Raw genomic sequence first — 16,637 nt, forward strand, 5'->3', positions numbered from 1 at the left:
GGAAACTGAGTCACTTAATGACTAAGCCCTTCATGTCTCTGTGGGGAGCCAGTGTCATGGAGTAGGGGAGGGAAACTCAACTCTGAAATGGGACAGATGTTGATTTGAACCCAGCCCTACCTGTTCCCTAGCTGAATGATGATTAGGTGGGTCAATTAACTTCTCTGGGCCTCTATTTTTTCTCGTGTGAAATGGGAACACGGCTGCCTGTGTTGTGAATTGCGAGGATCACCTGAGAACATGCCTGTGAAGGATTGCAGCGTGCTTCCCCATCAGCAGGAGACCTTCGTCAGAGTCCTCTCTGTTTACACACAGCCCACGGGCCCACACACTGTGGGATGTTGGATTTTTTTTTTTTTTAGTTGAAGTATAGTTGACACACAATAGAGTATATTGGAACAGTGGTTGCAGATGTACAACACAGCGATTTGACAAGTTTGTAAGTTATGCTGTACTCGCTGCAAGTGCAGTTACCGCCTGTCACTACGCATCACTCTTACAACACCCTGAACTGCATTCCCTGTGCTGAGCCTCTCATCCCTGTGACTTACTCCATAAATGGAAGCCTGTATCTCCTGCTCCTCTTCACCCATTTGCCTGTCTTCCCACCCTCTCCCCTTTGGCAAACCATCAGTTCTCTGTATTTAAAGGTCTGGCTCTGCTTTTTGTTTGTTTGTTCATTTGCTCTGGGGTGTTGGTTTTTATCATGTAAACATATAAAACAAACTTTGACATATTAATGAGCCCCATCAGTATAATTAGACTGCGCAGTAATTAAGCATGAAAGGTAACCAACTTGTAAAGTTTTCCTGCTCTCATTTTCTTTGATGTTCTTTGGGATCTGTTAGCAGTACCCGTGTGCATGGTCCATGCTGTGTGCAATAGAATCATCATCATGATCACAAAGAACTCAAATGTCACGAGGCAGGGGGGGGCAGTTGGGAGGCTTGTTTCTGGTCCTAGCTCTGCCATTTAATACTGTGTGGTCTTGAGGGAGTTATTTCCCTCCTTGGGGCCTCGGGTTTCCCCATCTGCAAAAGTCTACTTCAGGAACATTCCACACTTCATAAGGCTGTCATTATGGGCCCAGATATGGAGCACACATTTCACAAGCCACAAAGCAAGTACCAGGACCACAGATGCTTCTTTGAGTTAGGAAGTCGGCAAATGTTAATACATTCTTTTTCCAGAAGGGAAACTGAGGCAGAGTCCAAAGTGGGTTTAAAGGTTCGTGGTTTCTTGCTACTCCCCAACCCTCTGCCTTCAAAGCCACACACTTTAGGCTGTGAGACCCTAGAGAGAGAGTTGGGGTACAGCGCACCCTAAGGAGGCAGGAAAAGGATGGCAGAAAAGGAGGCAGAGGTGGAGGAGACCCAGTGGGAAGGGGACCTGCGGCAGTGCGGCAGGGACGGCAGGGGAGGGGGTGGGGGGAAGGAGCTGCGCACGCCGTACACAAATGTTAGCCCTATAACCGGCCTGCTGGCATTACAGTGAGACTCTCTAATTTGTGTCCTAAACAAGTGGAATGACACAGGCAGCGCCGCAGGAAGGGCTCTCCGACAGACACAGGGCGATCCTCTGCTCCTTTGAAGGGTACCAGGAATGGCAGCAGGCTGGGAGCCACTGGTGTAACGAAGGGAAGCTGTCGGCCCCCCACTCCCCCACCCCTGGCTCCCCGCCCCTGTCCTCCCGCCACCGCCACCGGTGTGTGGGGGAGGGGCAGGGGGACAGGCAGGCAGGCGGAGAAAGAGGCCTCTGAGTTGCTCTCTCCCGGATGTGCCTGGATGGCATTTCCTCCGTAGACCCCTTCCTGCCCAAGGCACTCTCGTGGCCCTGCTGGGTGTTTGGAGAACAGAATGAAAGCGAACTTCCCTGGGCGGTTTAAAGCTTTTAATTGCCCTGTGTCTACCTCCCTGAGCGTCAAGGCTCAGGCCGCCTCTCTCCCGCTTGGCCCTGCCCAGGGTTAGCTCCACTCTGGGACAGTCAAAAAACTTTCCACTGGGGCCTGATTCTGTACATTTAGGTTCTTGTTAAGAGAAGCCACTTGTTAACTACAGAACTGAAAGCAAATGTAACTTGGACAGCAGCGAGACGTTTCTATAATAAAAAATGCACGGTTGGAAAACACTCCTATGTGCGAGCCTGTGGACCTGCTTCTTCAGAAGCCCGTGGTGAGCGGCACCACGTGGATCTCAGAGTCAGACACCGTGATGGGGCCGGCCTCTATCCTCCCTGTGACCTCGGGCCCTTGTGGTTTCCTGGGGGTAATAATACCTCCCTTTAGGATTCTTATGAGGATTAGAGCTAATGCATACAAACACCTACTTACTTATTTACCCTAGAATTCAACGCATACTTCCTGAGGGCCTACTGTGTGCCAGCACTGGTCTAGTTAGTGGTTAAGAGCTCAGGTCTTTCATTTTAGAGATTCACCTCTATGGAGCTTCTGCTCAAGAGGATGCTTCATTAAAAAAGAAAAAAAAGAAAGAAGAAGAAAAGAGCTCACCAGCCTTTAGAAACAGAAAAGTAACCTTAGGTTACCTAACCTCCTGTACCACCCTTTTCTCATCTGATGAATGGAGAGGACCGTAATGCCCCCTACCTGGCCGTGTTAGTGTGAGCGTTAAATGAGATGCTACGCCACAGCACTCAGTGTCTGGTACAGAGCAAGTGCTTGATGAACTTTAGCTGTGTTTATCAGTACTTTGGAATTGCTCAATAAATCAAAGAGCGTAGATTTTGTAACTGGGTTTCTAAAATGTAGTCGCTCTACCTTCCAGTGGCAAAGGAAAGCAGATATTTCAAAATGAGCCCCTGTGGGGATGAAGGGAGCTTGCTAAAAACTCGGATTCCTTGGGTCCATTTCAGAAGTGCTGAATCCGCATCCAACGGGGCCTGAAATTCTGCCTTTTCAAACATTGTTTTTCATGATTCTGAAGTACACTAAAGTGTGAAAATTCCTGGGAGTAAGAGGTAAAAATGCTCCGCCATTGAGGGGGATTCTCTGTGGTGTGCTGAATAATGGCTCCCCCAAAGATGTTCATGTTCTGATCCCTGGAACCTGTGACTATGTTAGGTTACAAGGGGGAATTCAGTTAATAGTAAACTTTACAATAAGGAGATTATCTACCCAATGTAATACATGTGTCCTTAAATGGAGTAGAGGAAGACGGAAGAGTTAGAATCGGCGGAATGGCATTGTGAGGAAGACTCCACTGGCCTTGAAGATGAAGGAATGGCCCCTAGGGTGAGGGATGTGGGCAGCCTCTAGAAACCAGAAAAGACAAGAAAATGGATTCTCTCATAGACCCTCCAGAAGGAACACAGCCCTGCTTGATTTGAGTCCGATGAGACCCATTCTGGACCTCTGACCTCTAGAATCATGATAATTTTTTGTTGTTTTAAGCCACTAAGTTTGTGGTGATTTGTTACAGCAGCAACAGGAAAGGGAAATGTCCTCTTCAAGCACGTTGGATTCGTGTCGCCAGATCTGGAAGACCCATGAGGCCCAGCCTTGGGCTAGGGTGGGAGCCTTGAATGAGGGGAGCGACAAGGGAAGGAGCCCAGCTGCCCAGTTGAGGGCTGCCCTCATGGATTTGCTGACCCTCTTTTTGTTATTTTGTCCTTGTTCATTTACTCTCTGATATTCAGGACGGCTGTTGAACAGGACTCACATACATCAGGGAGGCTCAGAGTGTCTACAAACTGCAAACAATCTGGAGGCCCAGGGGATCTCTATCATGTTTCCCACCTCAACCAAGAGGGCCTGAAGCACCTGCAAATGGCCCAGAACCCTTAGGAAAGGGAAAAGAATATTCCAGGAACCTCCCAAGTGGAGTGGAACACTCCTTCCCCACACCCAGATTCTCTGGAGACGGGAAGATGAAAAGCAGTTCTCACACCCACACCCTCCCGAGAGTGGGCCTTGCCAGGACTTCCACATCCCTTGGTTCTTTGTTCTCCAGGGGCTCCTCTGGCACTGGGCTAGCCTGTAGCCCTTCTTCTCCTCTCCCCCTGCCACTCCCTTCCCTGCCACCTCATGCTTCCCCTGCTCTCTGACCTGCTGACACCCACTGAGTGGCAGGCACTGTGCTGATGGTTTTACATGCATCATCTTTTTTTTCTCCTGATTTTATTATGAAAATCTTCAAACATACAGAAAAGTTGGAAGAGTGATGACCCATATTACCTGTCACCTCAAGTCAACAATTCTTTACTTATTTTGAGGGAGAGAGAGAGCGCGTGCATGTGAGCAGGGCAGAAGGAGGGAGAGAGAGAATCCCAAACGGGCTCCTGGCTGTCAGTGCAGTGCTGTGCAGTGCTACTTAATCTCACCAGTTATGAAATTATGACCTAAGCCAAAATCAAGAGACACTCAACCAACCAAGCCACCCAGGTGCCCCTAGATTCAACAATTCTTAACATTTGCCAGGTTAACACATATATAACACAGGTGTGTATGGTTTTGTTTTTGCCAAATCTTTTGACAGCTCAGCCATCATAATACCTCTAAACACCTCGGCATTCATCTTTCAAACCCCGTAGGATCCCTGCAAAGTCAGTACAGGTATTGGCCCCAGTTGACACCTGAAAGATTTGAATGTAAGAGTTTGAGATTCTAAGAAATGGACTTTCTTGCCCAGAATCACGCAGACAGTGAGCGACAGAACTGAGGTTTGAAGCCAGGCTCTCATCCTGTCTTCCAGTTGAATGGTTCTAGAGCTCGGAATTATGGTCATTGCAGAAGGCAAGCCTCTGGCTTTGAGTTTCTGTGAAAAAACTCAAAGCATTTCGGAGAGACAAAATTTCATCTTAAGAATAGATCCTTAAGGTCAGAGCTACCACTTTCCAAGAGGTTGGGTATTTTCCGAGATGCCAGGTTACTGGAAAAGATGTTCAAGGTGCATGCCCCAGAGGAACAGATCGTTAGAGATGCAAGACTACTGCTGCTGGAATGAGGTAACGCTTCAGAGCACCCCATCATGTACCTGAATGTTCTCCCATCCCAAATCGCCATGAAATTTTCCTAGTTTACTACTCACTAAATGTGTGAATAGAACTTCATCCCCTTTGACTATTCGACACTCTTAAAGTCTTATTTTACTTTATTTTTAAAAGATTTTAGGGGCGTCTGGGTGGCGCAGTCGGTTAAGCGTCTGACTTCAGCCAGGTCACGATCTCGCGGTCCATGAGTTCGAGCCCCTCGTCGGGCTCTGGGCTGATGGCTCAGAGCCTGGAGCCTGTTTCCGATTCTGTGTCTCCCTCTCTCTCTCTGCCCCTCCCCCGTTCATGCTCTGTCTCTCTCTGTCCCAAAAATAAATAAACGTTGAAAAAAAATTTTTTTTGTTAAATAAAAAAAAAAATAAAAGATTTTATTTTTGAGCGCCTGGGTGCTCAGTCAGTTAAGCATCTGATTTCGACTCAGGTCATGATCTCTCAGTTCATGGGTTCGAGTCCCACGTCGGGCTCTGTGCTGACAGCTCAGAGCCTAGAGCCCACTTCAGATTCTGTCTCCCTCTACCTCTGCCCCTCCCCGTCTTGCACACTGTCTTTCTCTGTCCAAAATAAATAAACCTTAAAAAAAAATTTTTTTTAAGATTTTATTTTTAAGTAATCTCTATACCCAATGTGGGGCTTCAGACAGAACCAGCCAGGCGCCCCCCCTTAATGTCCTATTTTAGCTTTATATTTCAGAAATGGTGAAACATAGATGTGTTCAATAAAATACAAAATTTAAAGGGAAGGGGGCCTGGCTGGCTCTGTGGGAAGAGTGTGTGACTCTTGATCCTGGACATAAGTTCAAGCCCCAAGTCACCATGAAGCAGGAGACAGGCTAATTGTCTTCATTTTACTGGTAGAAATTCCAACGCATACAGGGACGTGCACATTATTCCCAAATAATGAAGAAATGCTGAATGGTGGGTCTCAAAATGTGGACCATTAGCCACTTGAACCCAAACAACCTGGAAAGCTTGTTTAAAATATAGACTCCTGGAGCACCTGGGTGGCTCAGTTGGTTAAGCGTCTGACTCTTAGTTTCAGCTCAGGTCATGATCTCACAGTTTGCGGGTTCGAGCCCTGTGTTGGGCTCTGCACTGACGGCATGGAGCCTGTGTGGGATTATGTCTCTCTCTCTGCCCCTCTCATACATGCTCTCTCTCTCTCTCAAAAATAATACATACATACATACATATATAATAAAAAATAAATAAAATGTAGACTCTGGGGTTTACCAGGGAATCAGGTCACCAAGGGATGGGCCCCTCTTAACACCTTACCCAGGTGATTGTTCCTAACCCAAGCCAGAGAACCAGTGGCTAAATTCCCAGACTATGACACCATACTAGGTACACTATTCTACCTACTGCAGCATTATACTATACTATGGGACTCCCTGCCAAATCGCTCTACTTTCTCAATGACCCATTTGTAAAAATTCTGAGTAGTTTATTTTTTAACTTTTAAAAGTTTTTTTTAATTTACCTACCATAAAATTCACTCTTTTTGATATACGGTTCTAGGAGTTTTAACAAATGTATCCCTGTAACCCCAACCACAATCAGATAACAGAACAGGTCATAATCCCCCCAAACTCCTTTGAGTCACTCCCTTCTAGTCAAATCCTTCCCGAAACTTACCTCTGGTAACCACTGATCTCTTCCTAGTCCTGTAGTTTCGCCTCTTCCAGAATGTCATATAAACGGAATCATAGAATACATAGCCTTTGGAATCTGGCTCTTTCCATTTAGCATAAAGCATTTGTTGCGTGTAACAGTATTTCATTCCTTTGTTGCTGAGTAATATTCTGTTGTGTGAATGTACCATGATTGTTTATCTTTTCCCCCAACTGAAGGACATTTGGGTTGTTTCTGGGCTTTGATGATAAACTCAATGATCCAAATTTAATTACACTGATTCTTTTCCATGGAAGAATAGCAATCTCATATAGTACCAGTGATAAGGGAGGGTAGTAGGTAGAATGAAGGCAATAGCTCACATATGGTTCCTGCCAGTGGGTCATCTGTTTAATGGGCCAGGTTCAGGACTTAAATGTGTCATTATGATAAACCTTCTGGTCTTCCAAAACCACAAAAATAACAGGGTCTTACAGAGTGCCTCAGAGCCTATTTCTGACAAATGAAATGAAAGGCTCTTGGCATGTCAGACCCCAGAATTCCCCCTGAAACCACCTGGGTGAGCCTCTCTTGTCTTGGAATATGTTGTGTCCTGTGGCAGAGTGAGAGTCATCAAGCACCATCATCCTTCTCTACAGTTTATGATGCTTTTGCCCAACTGGATCTATCTGATCTTCCAACAGACCCAAGAAGGAAGAAAGGAAGATATTTTTACTTGCACTATTTTGAAGATGAGTTTGTAGGAGCTCAAGGAAGCTGGTACTTGTCCAAAGTCAATGAATCCCTTTGGTAAGGAAGAAACCCTAACTCCAATCCTCAATCCGGCAGTTTCCGGTTTTAAAGTTTTTTTTAGAATGGTGATTTATCTCTTGAATCTGCACATTTGAGAATCAACTCTTCTCAGAGTAAGTGATGGGGTGGGCAGAAAGAGAACCAAGCCGAGTTCAAATCCTGCCTTTGCTTGCTGGCTGCATGGCCTCAATGTTCTCACAAGACAGGTGACACTGTTACTACCTCCTACTTAGTGTTCAAAGCTGAGAGGTCTCAGAAGAGCTAATGCAAGTGGGTAAGGCATACAAGGTACTCCATAAGTGGCCGCAATTATTATCAACGTGGTTCCTTAGGAGAAACTATAGAATGTGTACACCATGAACTCCGTGTGGTGGGTGCACTCTGCCCCTGAGCAGGATATCCGAGGCCTGACTTTTCTGGCACTGACAGAGGAAACCAAGGGGTTAAGGAGGAGGCCTGGAAGCTGGCACAGCTGCGGACCATTCGTTTCTAAGTTTCTGAGGACGGGCTGAGGGACACAGCTGAGGCAGCTGTGCACAGGGACGCTGAGGGTGTCTCCATGGAGGACACTGGGCTGAAAGCTTTGTGTTTCTTATTTCTGAACTTGGCTTTACACTCCAGAGGGGAGTTCTTCACGTCTGAGCTTGGTGTTTGAGCCCTGGCGCTGGTGGTTCCCACAGTCAATGGCTCGCCATTCTTTGTGAGGCAATATTGCTATTGATGTCGGGCCAGGGTGGTTAGGAAACGGGATCTTCCAAATGGGGACTTTGTGGTTTGGCCACACCGAGCTGTGCCTCCACAAGCACAGTTGGGGGTTGAGACAGTTACCCACAGGGTGGGGCTTGAGGGTGAAGTGGTGTTTCTCCGCCGCTGCACTCCTTCCCCCTTCTCAGCAGCATTACCACGGCCCTGTGTGGCCATATCGTGGGCTCAGACTCCACCAAGAGAAGGGGCTGTGTGGGAACAACTGGACCCTGAGGAGGCTCCTGAGAGTGAAAAGCAGGAGACCAAGGTGCCAGGTCTCTGAAGGATGAACCGTGTGCGCTGCCTGCCTGTCTCCCACAGCACAGGGCCCTGTACAAGACCCGGGCCAAGAGGTGGAAAGGCGGTGGGCCTGGAGAAGTACACTCCACCCTCTCTGGGAAGCCTTTTATGTCCTCCAGACAGCCAGAGGCGCCTTCTGCCCTGACCTCCCTCAGCCCTGTGTCCCCTCCTCTATGCAGCCCTTGTCAGTGTATTGTAATTACTCGTGGGGCTGGCGGTGCCCCCACCGCACCTACCACACGCAGCCATGCCAGCTGCTCAGAACACATTGATGGAGTGACTGAATGGATCTGAAGAGACAAAAGAAATCTGAAGATAGCTCCCAGAAGGAGCTGAAGGGGCTTCTGGACAGGGAACCACTTGCTCTGCATTTTTTGCCCTGATGGAAATCCTCTCACAAAAGAGTGGCAGCTAAGAGCCCTCACTCCTGCCCTCTGAGTTCGATTTCCTTTGAAATTCTCCTTCCTTTTTATTCCAACTATTTTCTAGAAGCAGTGAGTACTGGCTTGGTTTCAGGCACATGTGATGTTTCTCTTCAAAGCCACCACTGATGTTAGAGACCTCCCCCCAGTTCTGCGGTCCCCTCTGGTCAGCCAGGCGGATGAGGTAAACTTGTTCACTGAACTCATTTACCTTGTTCTTGACCGTGGCTTCGTGCCCTGCCCCTTTGGTGCTGAAGTAACAGTATTCATGACAATATGGAGTGAGCTCAGTCCTGACCATTGAAAAGGGGAGGCTGAAGATGAACAAAAGCATCTTAAATGAGATACCTACTGTGCGCTGGGTAGTGGGGGAAGGAAGGAAAGAATACAGAGCCCATGTCCGTGGTCTAATGTGGAGACGACAGCTAACGACCACATAGTGTGAGAAGAGCTAGGATGTGGTGAATGACCAAATGGCAAAGCTGGTGACCCCTCTGGACTTTGCATTAGTTCACATGGCCTGCCCGTCTTCATCTGGACTCATGTGGGCGGCCTGTCTCCCTCAGCAGGCTGATTCCTCCCAGGCAGAGAGGCAGACAGGAAGATGCTCAGGATCCAGGCTAACTGAGCCAGTTAGACATCCAGTTGATTTGCAGAAGCTTTTATTTCCACATATCCATTTGTTGATGTTTTTCCTCATTCTCATTGCCCAAGAGGATTGATTATACGCGAAATTGTGATGTGTATTCTATGATCTGCCTAGAGAATTACCTCAACGTTGGCCAGAGCTTAGCATTCTTAGCCACATGGGGCTCCGGAGGTACATACAGTGGGACCCAGAACTTCTGGATTCCCTGCAGCCTGAGCATCAGCACATTCTAGAGGCAGGGACTAGGATGCAAAGTAGGGATGGAGGGTATGGAATAAATAGTCCTATGCCCCTGGGCTCGAATCCCCTTTTCCCTGACGTGTGCTTCTCCCACTGACTTCTAAACCCCTGGGCCTCCAAGGGCTGCCTCTGCTCCTCGGACCCTTGTCCTCTCCTCTAGCACCTAGGTTCCCTTTGCAAACCCTGAAGCCCAGCCACAGGAGGATAAGCAGTGGGAGAAGTCTCTCAGCTCAGGCCAGAGAGAGGAGTCCTAGGCCATAGCTATTTTCAGAACTAAAATTGAAGCCCATGGTTTATTTCCTCAGCACTTAATTAGACTCCAGCACTGCACAGGGCTGCCTCCTTCCCGCCCACGAACGAAAGCCTGACCAGTGGGTTTGGGAGCTGACGCCATGTCACAGGCAGGAGGGCTGGGGCCTGGAGTATTTTTACTTATGGGAGGCTGTGGAGAACAAAACCACTTGGCCCTGTGCCAGTTAGACTAAGTCAGTTGGGAGAGGGAGCATAGCAGGAAAGCTGTTATATCATCCTTCCTTCTTTGAACTGTGTTGTAAATCTGCTAGACAGGAAATGGGGATTGGGAGGGGGAGGGGACTGCATAGCCAGGCTGGAGTGGGGGCTGGTTACCACCACCCTCAGAGCCCAGCTTAGGCGAGGCCCTGTCCCCAGGGGAAGGTAAGGGGAGTGGGGAAGACTCACATGGGGCTGGGGCATGGTGGGTGAGAGGGCACACTGACTGTGTTCAAAGCTTCCTGGGTCAGGTTGGGTATAGGGTGAGTGTATATGCCTGTGGGTGATTTCTGGGCTGGCTTTAGGTCCTCCAAATAATACCACTCAAACAAATACAGTTTTTAGAGCTGGAAGGAACTTTGAGACCCTTTAATGAGGATGTCAAGGACAATAGAGAAAAAAGAAATGACCTAAAGCCACACAGCTAATGAGAACCGAAACTGGGGATGGGAAGGGGGTGGTGTCTTCTGACGTCTGTAAGATGGCTGTTCTAGATCTCCTTTTCTTACTGCTGTTTCTGGGCTTTCATTCCAGAGCAAGAGTAGGCATAAAATGCAAATACGCTTGGGTAAATGACACGTTAATTCAGTTCACGTTAAGAACTAAATAATTGATGTTTAATACTTTACTGAGGAGAGATTTTGGTGAGTGAGAGACCCCTGAGCTCCATGAAGCATCATTTCTGATCACAAGGGTAGGAGGCATCATCTATTTATGATCAACCTAAGAGCATGGGAGCCTCAGTGTTCCTGGGGGGTGGGGTGGCGGTGAAGGGAAGATGAGACCTGTGATGTCTCTAAAATAGAACCAGTTTCTTCTGAGGGAGAAGTGAAAATAGGAAACCTGGCTAATGGCTTCCCATATTCATACATTTGTGCAACATTTCCCCACAAAAGTCTGGAAACCAGCCTTAGGAGCACCATCGCTGTTGGAGTAAACTCCTGCTCCCCCATAGAACCAAGGAACCTCCTGTTTTCCACTTCTTCCCCTCCCACAACACTCCGAGGCTGCCTCTCAAATGAGGAATCCTATGACAATAGTCTAAGACCTTCCTACCCACTCCAGGACCCTAAATTAAGTTAAATAATGGCCATACCTAACCTTTATTTTGCTTTTGTTTTGTTTTGTTTTGGTTTGGCCTGGTTTTGGCCAAGCACTTCACTAGCATTATCCCATATCATCTTGATTATTATTATCATCTCCATTTCACAATGAGGACATTGAGGCTCAGAGTGGTTAAATAATTTTCCCAAAGTCACCTAAGTGACAGTAAGAGCCACAGCTTGAACCAAGGGAGACTTATTCTACAACTTCTGTGTTACCCACCTCAGACTGCTTCCAATGGTGGAAATAAAATTCTTTGGAGTGCAGAGGACGCTAAATAGAATTTCATCCAACAGCAGGAAGGAGGCCCATATTGTTTATCACCTAGGCTCAAGGATACAAAAGGGTGAGGAGTGCTAGGCCCTGGAGGGTGTCTGGCTGAGAGCTGAAGTTGGGAGTGAGGTTGCCATGTTCTGCCATGCCAGAACATGGTGTTGGGTGTACATTTCTGGTTTTTGGGCAAATAGCCTAAATATCCCTTTCAATTCTCCTTGGCAGGGTCTTGGGCCATTAATACCCTATCACCACCATCCCATTCTTATATTGGTCACCCAACTCATTTCTGTGACCTAAACCTACAATTACTTGATGTCTATTGAATGCAAATAAAACTGATTCTTGACACCCAGGGACAGTTGACATAAGATCTTGGTTGTTCTCTCTTCTCCTGTTACTTCTTCCCTATCACCTCCACCAGGGAGCACACAAGTGGAAAATATCCTTGTTCATTATTAGTCTTTTGCTATAAACTAACTTTGTTAGTATTTCCCACTAGAAAAAGACTAGTGGGGAAATAGTTTGAGGCTTGTACCTTACCTTTTTGTGTGTGCATTCCTTGTCATCTGATAGCCTAGATAACATCTAAACTTTTTTCTTAGTTGGTCCTTGGCTGTGTTTGTTGAATTGTTGTGTTGTGTTTGTGAATTATATGTCATCTTTTACCCAGGTCCCCCCTTGGTCAAATTCTATGATTGATGAATATGGATAGCACTGGACTCTCACTGTATCCCATTAAATGAATTCATACATGTAACATACTAGGACATTTCCTGGCCCAAAACAAACACCCAATAATTGTCAGTTATTATTGTTGATGTTATAAGATGTGCTTGAAAAAATAATATTCAAAATCGAAGGCATCAATTTTTTTTTTTCTTGTTGTCCTGATATTTTTCATTATAGCAACCAGGACTGAAGCAAAGTTCCTCAAGGACAGGAACCAAGGATGATAATATGGAGCAGTACTAGTTATAAACCCATTAGGGGAAGACTTCTGCTTCTAGTTATTATGGACTAGCTTGTATCAGATCAATGCTCCACATGAGAACAACTAGAAAAACCTAGATTTTGTTTTTAAATGTTTATTCATTTTTGAGAGAGAGAGCACAAGTTGTGGGGGGGGGGGCGCAGAGAGAGGGGGACAGAGGATCTGAAGTGGGCTCTGCACTGACAGCAGAGACCCTGATGCAAGGCTCGAACTGACAAACCAGGAGATCATGACCTGAGCTGACGTTGGACTTAAGATTAACCAACTGAGCCACCAAGGCACCCCTAGATTTTATTAAAAGTGAGAAACATCTATTTGAAAGCATTGGAGACATATAAGACAGAGTCTAAGGTATTAGAGAAAAAGGAAATAAAGAGAGGTGAGCAGCTTAATATATGCAGCTACTTTCTCCCAAGAGACATTTGATGATTCTGAATAAGTTAAGTACAGAGAAGCTGAGCAGCTGAACAGGACTGTTGGCAGTCTTACAGGGGTAAGGAGACAAAAATTGGGATTCAGAGCTTTCCAAAAGGAGGGGATCTGGTAAACAGCCCAGTCTTCAACTGGGAACCTTGAGGGACTACACCCTGGTAATAAAACTAGCACGAAAATAGACGAGCACTCACAGAGACTGTAACTCAGATCTGAATCAAACCAATCTCCGATTAGACTAAGAAGTTATACTCCTTGCTAACTGCCTGCCAGAAGCAAAGCAAATCGTCTTCGGAGGAATATGACATCATCCAGGCTCTCAAATTATCGCTACATTTTTCATATGGTGTCTGGCATTAAACAAATAGATGATAACAATAACAACAACACCAGGCATAACAGGAGCTAGGAACAAATGACTGAAAACCAAAAGAAAAAAAATGTTGTAATTTAAACAGGTATGTTGAATATATTTTAAGAATAATCTAATAAAAATTCTAGGATTGAAATTAAGAACTCAGAGGAAAGATTTCAAAGCAGATTAGACTCAACTAAAGAGATGATTCATGAACTTGAATATAGACTAGAAAAAAATATGTGGACTTCACTACAATTACAGCAGGATAAGATTTTTAAGAAATACCAAAAAGAAAGACTGGGAGATATATGGGATTTGGTGTAGACATTTGTGTAATTAGAGTCCTAGAAGAAAAGGAGAGAGAGTGTGTAGCATAAACAATATTTGAACAGCAAATAATCTAAGGATTTAAAAACCGATAAAAGACATAGAGGCACAGATAAATACAAAGAAAGTTACAACTAGACCCATCGTTGTAAAATAGGTAAAAAACAACTAAAGACAAAAACTGTAAATGAAGTTAGTATAAAAAAATAATAAAACACATCTTGTTCAGGGGCACAAAATAAGACAGCCAAATTTTCAATAAAAACAATAGAAGCCAAAAAATAATGAAATGATATCTTTAAAAGGCCAAAAGAAAGGATGTGGCTGGAATTTGAGGCGCACAGGGCCAGTGACGCTGCAGACCTGAGACCTGAAGCAGCCTAGAGGCAGTGAAAAATAGCCCTGAACGCCTGCAATAAAAAATGGCCTCTAATAAAACTACATTGGAAAAAGTGGGAAAGAAACAGAAAGGAAAGAGTAAAGTAGAAGAGGCAGAGCCAGAAGAATTTGTGGTGGAGAAAGTAGTAAATGGGAAGATAGAGTATTTCCTGAAGTGGAAGGGATTTACAGATGTTGACAATACTTGGGAGCTTGAAGAAAATTTAGATTGTCCAGAGTTAATTGAAGCATTTCCGAATTCTCAAAAAGCTGGTAAAGAAAAAGACGGTACAAAAAAAGACTCTTTATCCGACAGTGAATCTGATGATGGCAAATCCAAGAAGAAAAGAGATGCTGCTGATAAACCAACAGGCTTTGCCAGAGGTCTTGATCCTGAACAAATAATTGGTGCTGCAGACAGCAGTGGAGAATTCACATTTCTCATGAAATGGAAAAATTCAGAAAAGGCAGAGTCGGCGTTGGCAAAGGAGGCAAATATGAAGCGTCTTCAAGTTATAATTGCATTTTCTTTATTTTAAATTTTTTTTTCAAAGTTTATTTATTTTTGGGACAGAGAGAGACAGAGCATGAACGGGGGAGGAGCAGAGAGAGAGGGAGACACAGAATCGGAAACAGGCTCCAGGCTCTGAGCCATCAGCCCAGAGCCCGACGCGGGGCTCGAACTCACGGACCGCGAGATCGTGACCTGGCTGAAGTCGGACGCTTAACCGACTGCGCCACCCAGGCGCCCCACATTTTCTTTATTTTAAAGTTCATTTCTTTTGAGACAGAGAGAGAGAACAAGTGGGGGAAGAGCAGAGAGAGAATCCCAAGCAGGCCCCTCACTATCAGTGCAGAGCCCAACGCAGGGCTTGATCTCACGAACCGTGGGATCATGACCCAAGTCAAAATCAAGAGTCCACGCTTAACCGACTGAGCCACCCAGGCACCCCAAATTGTAATTCTTTTTTATGAGCCACCCAGGCACCCCAAATTGTAATTCTTTTTTATGAGTCACCCAGGCACCCCAAATTGTAATTCTTTTTTATGAAGAGAGATTAACTTGTCATTCTTGTCTAGAAGATGAAGCTCAATGATATATCATTTGGGGGAGTTGTTAGGGATTTTTTGCATCTCTAGCACTGGTTACTTTGAATAAATAAAAGCTTCCTATAGTTGCTTCCTTTATCAGAAAAGAATATTTGAGACCATGGTATATTATTCCCCTGCATTAGAGAGCACCTTTTCTTAATGCTGGGGGAAATCTTCATAGTTGGTACTCAACCAGAATTTGTGTTTAATTCCTACATGCCTAAGGACCATTCTGGGCTTTTTGTTTATTTGTTTTTTTTTTTGGTGTGTGTGAGTGTATACATAAAAATACATACATAAATGGTTTTCTTTGTAAAAAAAAAAAACATTCACCCAAACAAAAGCAGAATTTCATGACCATGGATAAGCCCATGTTTCTGGGATGCCGTCATTTTCAGCAACCTAAGATATAAATCACTTAAAGTAAATTGAAATTTTTCCTGAACAGGCCTTAACTTTTAAAATTTCATAATTAATTGGACAGTTTAAATATACCATAAACAATTTAAATTGGGCAATTTAAAAGTAGCCATATCAGAATCCATATCCATATCTATAGTCATATAAATGCAAGTTTATTTGCAAGATCCCTGAAAGAAAAATTTTAGCATTACCAACAACCTCCCCACCCACATGAGAAAACTAGACAAGTCCTGGTGTGTTTAAATTAGGTAAGCAAAACTTAGTTACGTGGACATTTAAAGTTTCCTTCTGGTGAATCATTCCTTTGCAAGAGGTTGAAATCTCTGCGATATTGACTAAAAGGTCACAATTTATGGAATGTCTAAGACTTTGTTCATGGAAACGTAATCATAATCAGATGGTTAGAAATATTGACAGTTTAGCACTTGCTGGAATAAATGGAGGGACAAACTTCCGTATTGTAAATTCTTGACCTGCATGTGTTTTCTTTACCCCAGCTCATTCCTTACATGCGGGCCCAATCTTCTCAGTATTTGAGTTCCTGGTTCAGCAGAAACCAGGAAAAACAATCATCAGAATGTTATCCAACTATATATTGTTTACTTTATTGTAAATATTGGTTAATAGTGGTCAATAGTTTATATTCAAAAGGATAAACAAAAATCAAAGGCTAAAGGAAAATATCTACTAACCTAAAAATTCTATACCCAGAGAAAGTATCGTTCAAAAATGAAAGCAAATCGGGGCGCCTGGGTGGCGCAGTCGGTTAAGCGTCCGACTTCAGCCAGGTCACGATCTCGCGGTCCGTGAGTTCGAGCCCCGCGTCGGGCTCTGGGCTGATGGCTCAGAGCCTGGAGCCTGTTTCCGATTCTGTGTCTCCCTCTCTCTCTGCTCCTCCCCCGTTCATGCTCTGTCTCTCTCTGTCCCAAAAATAAATAAATGTTGAAAAAAAAAATTAAAAAAA

General features: G+C 45.0%; 1 protein-coding gene across 1 annotated transcript; it reads left to right on the top strand.

Annotated features, from left to right (window-relative positions):
• The first annotated feature begins 12,898 nt into the window (after window positions 1-12,898).
• LOC115514259 (chromobox protein homolog 3-like) lies at window positions 12,899-16,410 on the top strand. Its single transcript, XM_030316088.2, has 2 exons — window positions 12,899-14,662; window positions 15,173-16,410. The coding sequence occupies exons 1-2, from the start codon at window positions 14,203-14,205 to the stop codon at window positions 15,253-15,255; spliced, it is 543 nt and encodes a 180-aa protein (XP_030171948.1). The 5' UTR covers window positions 12,899-14,202; the 3' UTR covers window positions 15,256-16,410.
• Window positions 16,411-16,637: the final 227 nt, after the last annotated feature.

The sequence above is a fragment of the Lynx canadensis genome, chromosome B2 (genome assembly GCF_007474595.2).
Source record: "Lynx canadensis isolate LIC74 chromosome B2, mLynCan4.pri.v2, whole genome shotgun sequence".
NCBI lineage: Eukaryota > Metazoa > Chordata > Mammalia > Carnivora > Felidae > Lynx > Lynx canadensis.

What these genes read in the sequence shown, in the direction of transcription:
- LOC115514259 (XM_030316088.2), top strand. Translation starts at nt 14,203, where the DNA reads ATGGCCTCTAATAAAACTACATTGGAAAAAGTGGGAAAGAAACAGAAA. An exon ending in AAAGGAGGCAAATATGAAGC is followed by an intron (nt 14,663 to 15,172) that starts GTCTTCAAGTTA and finishes CTTTTTTATGAG; the next exon opens with TCACCCAGGCACCCCAAATT.